General features: G+C 42.1%; 1 protein-coding gene across 1 annotated transcript; it reads right to left on the bottom strand.

Moving 5' to 3' along the window:
• Nucleotides 1-229: 229 nt before the first annotated feature.
• Nucleotides 230-2480, bottom strand: CDRT4 (CMT1A duplicated region transcript 4; the record flags this gene model as incomplete). The annotated part of the gene is made up of 2 exons (XM_081269937.1): nucleotides 230-672; nucleotides 2348-2480. 2 exons carry the CDS (start codon nucleotides 2478-2480, stop codon nucleotides 230-232), a joined length of 576 nt encoding a protein of 191 aa, XP_081126063.1.
• Nucleotides 2481-9936: the final 7456 nt, after the last annotated feature.

Below are 9936 nucleotides of genomic sequence, written 5' to 3'. Positions count from 1 at the left end.
GTCCTCAGCATCTGTGGCGGAACTGTCCAAATCCACAGGCTGCAGAGCTGCAGCAGGGCTACCCACCCAACTCAACAGCCCACATTCTGATGTGGTTTCTCTCCGCCAACCTCTGCATGAACCCGAGCAAGTTCAAAGTTAAAGGACATAGTGTACTTTGTGGCCAATGGAGCTTAATTGCTGTACATTCTTAGGGGATGGCTGCAAGGACTCCTAGCTAGCCATTTGCCTATTTCTCCTTGCTGGCTGGTAGCGAGCTGTATGGAAGCATCCTCATCATAGGTCTGCGGGGGAAAATGATCTTGTTATAGTTTGCGGTGGCACATTCTCTGGAATCCTTTTGTAAATACGTGGGTTCTGGGGCAACAGTAGCATCCAAAAAAGAGTAAGTTGCCAACATTGATAACATAGTCTCTGATAGCATATCCTTGAACACAGCTTCTTCAGAGGACTTGAAGGACTTTATTCTCCCTCCCATCTGGAGGATGCTGGAAGGCTTGTTCAGCCGTGATGCCCGTTGACTTTCCTGGAAAGTCTGCCTGTATTCCAATTCTCTAGTTTTGCTTTTCTCAATGAGTCTTTTTACCACTGGGGAGATATAGGTGACATAAGCTGGCCAAGGGTCATTTTTATCAAGCAGCTTCTTAGGAAGTCCGATGTTTTCTGTGGGTCCTACCAGCAAAGAGAAATGCAGGCTATTTAGAGGCAGTCATATACAATTATTCAAAGTATTGAGCATAGAGGAGCCAAACCTTGAACTCTTCTCCACCGTGCCCCGCCCTTATATTCCACAGGAATAAAATCCAATCCAAAGTGGGGGACAGAAGGATATTCTATACAGTATTTCAGTTAAAGAATAGTGGAAATACTAAAGAACAAGAGACTTGAAGTCAGGTAGGCAGGCTTGCTTTCAAATATTTATCTAACCTCAAATTATTTAAGCCCTTCAACATTTATTTTTTTCACCAATAAAAATGGTTAATATAAGGTTAGGGTAAGGACTAAATAAAGTCAGCCAGCCGTTGGTCTTTGTGGGGTATTTATTGATTTCAGGACTTCCCACAGTGAATCTGCATTTGCTGAAATTCCACATATAAAATAGCATATAGTTTGCATATGCTCTATACACATCCTCTCATATGCTTTAAATTTAGATTACTTTTAATACCAAATACAATGTAAATGCTATGTAAATACGTTTCTGCTATAGATAGTTTGAGAGTAATGACATGAAAATAATCTATTCATGTCAGTAAACACACACCTTTTTTGAAAATAAATGACAGCGGGATGCATTACAACTCTTATTACACATATAAGCACAATTTTTTATATCTCTGGTTGTCTATAAAGTATGTTGACACCAATTTGTGTCTTCATACATGCACTTTGGATCATGCTGTCTATATTTTGTATTCACAATTATGTGAATCTAAAGATGTGGAACTCAACGCTACAAAGAGCCAACTATAATATATTTTAAGGACTTGGAACAAGTGACGTATCCTAAAAAACCATAAGCTCTTCACAGAGCTGCTGCACAGAAGTTCTGGATGTTTGGGGTGGGGTGGGAAAGGTTGCCCATCAGTTTTGCAATTCCTTTGCAGATACCGAATTATGGACAGGTCAGTCTTTCCTTCCTTTATTTGCAACCTGACTCTATCTACCAGAAATGCCTCCAATTTATTTCCTGTAGCTGCTGCCTTTCCCTGTTCACCCCAATTGTGTGTAATTTCCTTCCTCTTGTTTCATTTCAATAGGAGTTTGAGAAGGACTAGCGAGAAACCTTCATCTTGCCATCTCCAACCTAAATTCGGTTAAAAATGCTATAAATGGGGATAATCAAGAGAAGACACAGATTATAGTAGACCCCTTTATCTTCAGTTTCACCTTCTAGGATTTTCAATTACCCAAAAATATTTCATAGATACTTCCATAAACAAATAATTCATAAGTTTTAACTAACTTTTTATTTATTTTTTTTAAAGAGAGAGAATTTTTTTTTAATATTTATTTTTTAGTTCTCGGTGGACACAACATCTTTGTTGGTATGTGGTGCTGAGGATCGAACCCGGGCCGCACGCATGCCAGGCGAGCGCGCTACCGCTTGAGCCACATCCCCAGCCCTTAACTAACTTTTTAATGATATGTTGTTTTAGGTCTATTTTATTGTTATTGTCATTAGTCTCTTAATGTATCTAATTTAGGAAGTAGCCGTTGTCATAGGTATGTACTATAGAAAAAAACACAGTATGTATAGGGTTTGCTACTAGCCACTGTTTCAGGCACTCATGGGTATCTTGGGATGTAGCCCTTGTGGGAATTACTATATACAGTTCTTTCCAGCCTGCCTTTATGACATCCAGGAGCTGGAGCTTCTCCAGGGACAGATCTGTCAGTAAACAATGTGCCACCGAAGGGTTCCATCTTCCTCTGAGAGTCCTCTGTTCCTCCGTGGAGGAAGGCGAGATGTGTGACATCGCCTTTCACTAGAAAAGTCCCAACAGAATTTCCAAGCACAGACTTGACTGTTCCTTCTTGTGTCCTTGAAGCAAAGATCTTGCAGGTTAGCATAGTTGTATGGCTCTGGCAGAGGCAAAACCAAACCCCCGGAGCAAACTGAGGAGCAGCCCCTTCATATCCCCTGCACAGGGTCTGACCCCAGCAATAACAAGAGAGGCCGTCCACAGAGCCCTGCCTTTTCTTATCTCTACCTTTCCTTCTTCTGTTTTGAACTTGGTCACATTTTTCCTCTCTTCCTGGTCTGTTAGCATTCCTCATAATGCAGGTCGGTCCATGTAGCTTTGGGGAAACGCACTTTCAGCCAAGACTTCCTCAAACTAACCTAAGAACACAATTAGTAGCCACCCTTAGAATCCCAAGTCCTGTGGTCTCTGCAAGAGGCTTAGAATCCCAAGTCCTGTGGTCTCTGCAAGAGGCTTAGAATCCCAAGTCCTGTGGTCTCTGCAAGAGGCTTAGAATCCCAAGTCCTGTGGTCTCTGCGAGAGGCTTAGAATCCCAAGTCCTGTGGTCTCTGCAAGAGGCTTAGAATCCCAAGTCCTGTGGTCTCTGCGAGAGGCTTAGAATCCCAAGTCCTGTGTTCTCTGCGAGAGGCTTAGAATCCCAAGTCCTGTGGTCTCTGCGAGAGGCTTAGAATCCCAAGTCCTGTGTTCTCTGCGAGAGGCTTAGAATCCCAAGTCTTGTGATCTCTGCAAGAGGCTTAGAATCCCAAGTCCTGTGGTCTCTGCAAGAGGTTAAGCTGAGTCCACCTTCAGAGAAGAGGATACACTTTCCTTCCAGCTAGAGGGAGGTGAGGCCCAAAAGGCTTCAAGGCATGGCTTTGCTCAAACTCCTTAGGTTGCCCTGACTCTCTTTTGCAGGTACTCTGCCCTTATGGACTCCTAGTGCTACGATGTGAGTGCTGGGGTTTGTGTGGCGGTTGGTTCATAGAGGGAGGGGGGGAAATCCCCATTTCAAAGCTTATGCCATCTACTCTACCAGACTCTGCATGTGGCCATGTCCCTGCAAGTGTGCAAAGTTCCACTCTCTACCTACATCTCCCAGCCTAGGATTGGGATTAGGGTGTGGCAAAGATGGCAGCAACCAGGAGAGTCAGCTACAAGGGCCCCAAGCACAGGCTGAAATAGGGAAGTCTTAACCGTCTCTGTGGTCATGCAGATGGTGATGAGAACTATGGTCAGCATGTCTAACTGGAGGACTTGTTAAAGCACAGAATGCAAGGCCCACCCTCAGGGTGGCTGATTGCAGGACAATCACCACTAAACCAAAAGGGGGGGAGGGGGAAAAACAGAAACAAAAACAAACACTGGAGACCTGTAGGGTTGTATTATTAACTGCCTAGACAGGAAACGGGACATGTTTTTAGTTCTTTTCCAGTTTTGAGACGCGTGCTGTTACCCAAGAATTCATTATTCGATAAATTCAGTTTTTCCATCTCTGTGGCCTTTAAACACTTAAAAGGGCTGTGGAGTATTTCCACTCTCACCTGCCAAAACTCAATGAAAAAGGGTTGCAGTGGTTTCTACTAAGTTCCCAGGAGATGTTGGTGCTACTGTTAACCACACTTTTGAGAATCATTGGTCTAGGGCAATATTTCTAATTTTAGCAAGCAAACTGGACAGCTTCTAAAAAGATACCTGGGTCCCACCCTTAGAGATTCTGATTCAATAGGTCTGTTTTGAGGACCTGAGAATTTGCTTCTTCAACTAACTTCCCAAATGATGGTGATGCTGTGGTCCATGGACCATACTGAGTAGCCCTCACCTAGACCAAGCAATAGTTCTAAACATTTCTTTCAGCTGCAGCATCCAGGAGGGTGAATGTATTCATGTGTAAACAATTCTCAAGTTTCCCATGTCTTTTTTTCTTCGTATCAAGGAACATTTGTGGAATGAGAGTGAGCATGTCACAGGGGTAACCTTAAATCCCACTATTTTTATAAGTTTAATTATTCACAAATTTCAACGACTTTTAAACATACCCAACCATAGGATAGCATTCTGGAGATCTGTTCATACTAAAAAGAAAAACACAAGCCTACTTTTGTTAAACTTATTTAGATGCAGCAGGACTCTCTGCTATGAGTATCGGTAGCAATTTTCTACAACAGTCCATTTTCAAACGAATTCATGATATCATTTTTCTGAGGCTAAGGAAGAAATAATGTCCACATAATCCTCTTAGCCTGGAAAGTTTTTTTGTGGAATATTTTTTAAAATGAAATTTAAAGCAGCATATTTCTCCTTTTAAGACCTATCTTAGGTTTGGAACTAAGGTCATCAGGTCCCCTTCTAACATAAAGCATGTCATCCAAGTGGTCACCCAGCCTGTTACTTTTCATCTCCAATAAAAGAGGACTTATAAGTTATCTCCCATGTTAGAGCTGTTAGAATTTGTACTTCTTCTACCCATAGGACTTTTGAATCATGTCTGATGATGGAAACGTGTGGTGGTATTTGGGAGATTTTTGGATAATACTTTCCATCCTTCTTTCTAAGTCTCTGGTTAATGAGACTGAAGCATCAGGATTCCCAGTCATTAGTGAATCCTACCCAATACTAGTGTGCGTATGTTCGACCCAGTGCGTCTCACTGCATCTCATTGGGCCCCTGCAGAAGCAGGCTGATGTGGCTGCTAGCACAATTCTATAGAATAGTAGATTTCTCTCATACTTGCTGTTGCTGAGGCTGAGAAACTAGAGACAACGAATGGGTAGAGTGTTTGAGGCCATCAACTTGCATGGGGAGGACTTGTTTGTTTAAAACCAGCAGGAGAGAAATATTTGACATTAAGTCAGAAGACAAGCTGTGGCTTTTTCTAATTTCCTTCAACACCAGCACAAAGGTTCTATTTTGACTCCCTATAAATGAAATGCAAACCAGCAGGCTCCAGACAGAAAGAGCATTGATGGGAGAGGCAAGAGGCCACACCGAAGTGACCTCCCTGTTTGAAGGTCCATGTTCAATCCAGTGGACCAACTCCTCCAAGTTCCCACCGAGTCTCTCATCCCATCATTTTCAGAATTTAATCTGGCATGCTGTGCTTGACTTAGGATCATTCAAAGAAGGAACCCTTACCTGGAACCTGACCAACCTACTCTTGTGATCTTGATCATGTTTTTTAACCTGTTAAGACCTCGGTTACTATAAGGATGAGAATGAATTCCTGTCTTGCTCTTCTCAGGGATGCATAGTTGTTGTAATAAAATGTCTGGAAACTAAAGTGCTTCTAAACCAGTGCAACCTGGACTTTCTGCACATCGGGATGACTGGGGATCTTTAAAAAATACAAATGCAAACTCCCACTCCAGATGTTGTGATTTGATTGGAATGGGATGTAGGCATTGGAATTAAAAGCTTCCCAGAATGGCAAGGAGGAGGAGGATGGATAAAGAGATGTTTGATTTGATCAATGCACACTTATATTCATGTATTCAAATATCACACTGAACCCCATTTAAATATAGGATTAATCTATGTTAATCAAAAATTTAAATATAAGCTTCCTGGGTGATTCCAATGTGCAGCAAAGCTAGGGAATTGATGTTCTAGAGTCTAAAATGAAAACATTGAAGATTTATAAGGTATTATTACTAATGACTTAAAGACAGGAAACAGATCCAGAAGATCTTTATAGTTCCTTTATAGTTCTAAGACACAGACTTTCATTCAAGAATCATTGTGTGTGTGTGTGTATGTGTGTGTGTGTGTGTGTGTGTGTGTGTATTCAGTACTGCATCTCAGTGGCCTTTGAACATTTTGAACATTTTAAAGGGCCATTGAAGCTGGGCCTGGTGGTACATGCCTATAAACCCAATGATTTGGGGGCAGAGGCAGGAGGATCAGGTTTGAGGCCAATCTCAGCAATTTAATAAGCCCCTGTTCTCAGTATTAAGAATACAATAAAAATGGGTGAGGATGTAGCTCAGTGGTAGCGCACCTCAGGGTTCAATACCTGATACCCTGAAAATAAAGTAATAAAATGGTCATCAAGCATTTCCACCACTAACACCTGCCAACCGGAATTGACTTAGATCAAAGGAAAAGAAGAACCAAGGCTCAAAGCAGAGAGCTGAGGACACTGTGGCTGTGGATGAGATTCACATGCAAAACTAATGATCTCATTCTGTCTGTAGCCACAAGCCGCAGCCTTATCTCAGGAAACCATCTTTCAAAAGGATTTTGTGGGTTCCAGGCAGGATTGATGGATGAGTGCATTGGCATAAGTCAACCCAACTCGGACTTTTTGCCCTATTAATGCTGTGAAAATAGTGCCGTTTGCATACTCATGATGGGCAAGATGTTATCTTTTGTATTCCCATGGAATGCAGGAGGCTCTCAAGCGAATAAGTATTGCTTAAAGGGAAAGAAAAAAAGAAAGGCTCATGGCAAGGGCCACCCATACAGTCATATAGATTATTTAGCCTGGGAGTCACCATTCAGATGATCTAAATTGTGCAAGATTATATGTCCTCAGTCAAGTTTGAAAAAAATGTTCTGTTCAACAAATACCTTTTTTCAAGCAGTATCCTCAGAGCCTACAATATGTTAATCTGTTCCATAACTCTCCAAAGGCAGAAGGAATATGCAAGCATCTTTGGACCTCGTGTGACTTGTGAATCATCATTCATTCATTCATTCATTTATTCATTCATTAGGCAAGGCATCTCATGGGACTAGAAATTCATGAACCATTTCTGTGGGCTCTGAAGCAAAGTTTTTCTCCAGCCCCTTGCAAAGAAATTACAAGCCTCAGAGGATGTTCAGACACAAAAGGAGAGAAGGACAAAGTTACTTAGTGAATAGCTGGGTCTTCCCTAATTCATCTCCTCTGAAATCAGTGTGAGAGTCCCCACAAAACTGTCCATACTCAGAATAACAAGCCAACACAAGGTCCTAGAGCTCCAATTGCAAAAAAAAATCAGTGGAAACTAGACCTATTTTCCCTCTGTCCAGCCTTTTTAAATTTCTTCTCCACTCCAGTCTTCGGGTTACTTATCTTGCTTGTGTCTCATCTTTTACTCCCCCCCCCATACACACACACACAGCTATCCTAACACACATTTTCTCAAACAGGAACCTAATGCTAAATCTCTTTTCGCCTCTGCATTTTATCCTCTTCAACCTTCCATCATTTCCTCCCCTACCCTCGGTTTCCTTTTCTGCCCTCTGGCCACTCCTTGTTTATTTTTGGCTAAAGAGGAAGCTGCCATTAAGGCCAGGAGTGTCTTGGAAAGCTTATCTCTGAGATCTAGAGAAATGTCCCTGGGCATGAATCAAAGAAGTGCAGAGTGTGGTTTTCAGGCTGATTTCCAGCTAGAGTGAGCTAGCAGGAAGCCTGGAGTCTGCATGCCCCACTTTAAAAGGACAGACTCCCTGTATTTCATGCCTGGGGAAAACACTGAGTGTATATCTGACCAATTTCCCCCCACACACTTTATTATTACTCTCTCCACTTCTTTACCTTGCCCCATCTCATGGGTGCACACACAAACACACACACACACACACACACACACACACACACACACACAAACACACCACTATCTCATGGGCTCCAGAGGGGGAATACACAAGATAATCTTGGATGTGCCTATAGTAACACCCATGCTCAAAAGCATTGGAAATCCCAGACCAATTGAGAAGATCAAGGGGAGGGGATGGTGGGGAGAGGTAATTTGGCCTCTCAGGAAATAAGCAGCATTCTCTGCTCCTCTCCCGTATGACAATGTGCTAGCAACCTTCTCTTGCTCACTACTGTCTTTTCCCAAATACATACATACTCAGAGAAAAAACAAGTCCATTACTATATTATCTTAAAAAATCAAGTTGCAAATGGTGGGCCACTTTGATAGTTGTCAGAAAGTTCTACTATATATCATGCCTCTTTTGGGGGGGAGCAACTATCTTTAGCCACATCTAGGGTGGAGAGATGGGAATCTAATCAGAATTGCCCATCTTCTAACACGGACCTGGCATATCACTACCATTTATGGTGGGTAAGAGGGGATGTACTATTTTGTATAATGTTTCCAAACATTATCCAAATGCTTTTTCCTAACAATTATGCACATAGTTTGAGAGTGTTTTATTTGCCAACAGTGGGAACAGAGTTCAAGTGTCTTTGGCCGTGTGACATTCATTCATTCATGCATGCATGCACACACTCAGCAAATTTATACTGAGCGTTGAACCATGCTTCTCACCCAAACCTACTGTGGAGCCTCCACACTCACCTCTTGCTTTGGGGTCAGACCTTTTTTAAGGGTCCACAAAGTAGGTTTCCCATGAAGCAAACAAAATTCATCTATGGCATCATGTCATCAGAAATAAAAGCAGAGAAATTCCGGTACAGAGGCCAAAACATATCCCATCAGCCACTCTGGGACTGAGCATCATCTCCATGTGCCAGACCCTGGAGACACAAAGAGAAATGAGACGATGCTCAAGGAGTTCACAGCCCCATGAGGAAGACCATCAGTTTCCTAACACAGACTGGATAGAGATGGATGTAAAGAAATAAATTCAAGAAGAAAAAGAATGATTGTGCTGAGTCTTAAAGAACAGGGGGAGTGATGGACTGTGTTTAAAAGTCAGCCTCAATGTTCCCAAACACGGAACAAAATGCTTTTTCATTCAAGATTTGCATTCTTCTTCCCATAAGCAGATAATTGAGGCTGCTTCCAAATGGCATGTTTTCTGCACATGAACTACAATGTTGAATGGATCAGTACCTTAGAAATTCACTACAGGAAGCAGCATTAGATACATTAGATACCCATAAGGTACAACTCTGAATCTGAATTTTATGTTTACTCAAGCACTATTTGATCATAAATATTAAGTTCCTGTTTTAAAATGTAATATGAAGACCCATTCGGTGCCATTAAACCCCAAACACAGGTGTGGCCATATTACCCAAAGATCGGGTGCCAAATCTTAAAATGAAATTTCCAGAATGAGCCAAACACGCTTAACAGAGGAGAGTTTCCCAGCCTTTCCTTCCATGGATATTCTTAGGGTAGAATTGTGTGGATTGATTGGCTAGACAAATAGGAAAGATATGGAGAAATAGGCTGCAAGAAATAGCCCTACAACCTCATGTTCAGGAAACCAAACATGAAAAGTTTTAAGCAATTTGTGCCCAGAGACCTCTCTATGTATGCCTGACAGCTGGCTCGTGAGCAATGAGACCATGAAAATGTGTGGCCACACAATGTCTAATCAATCGGAAGAAGGAAGTCCTGCTGCACTGGAACAATGGGGACATTGTGAACCTAGAGAACACACGAGGGAAATAGCCAGGCATTTCCCAGGACTGGTCTCAATCAATGGCCCGGGCTACCTCCTTTTAAAATGTTCAAAACACTAGAAATCCACAACAGTGTTTGCTTTTAAGAGAGTGACTTGCATCTGA

The sequence above is a fragment of the Spermophilus citellus genome (genome assembly GCF_964194105.1).
Source record: "Spermophilus citellus genome assembly, chromosome: 17".
Taxonomy (NCBI): domain Eukaryota; kingdom Metazoa; phylum Chordata; class Mammalia; order Rodentia; family Sciuridae; genus Spermophilus; species Spermophilus citellus.
Note: the sequence above shows the minus strand (reverse complement) of the source record. Positions and strands in the feature narration are given on the sequence as shown.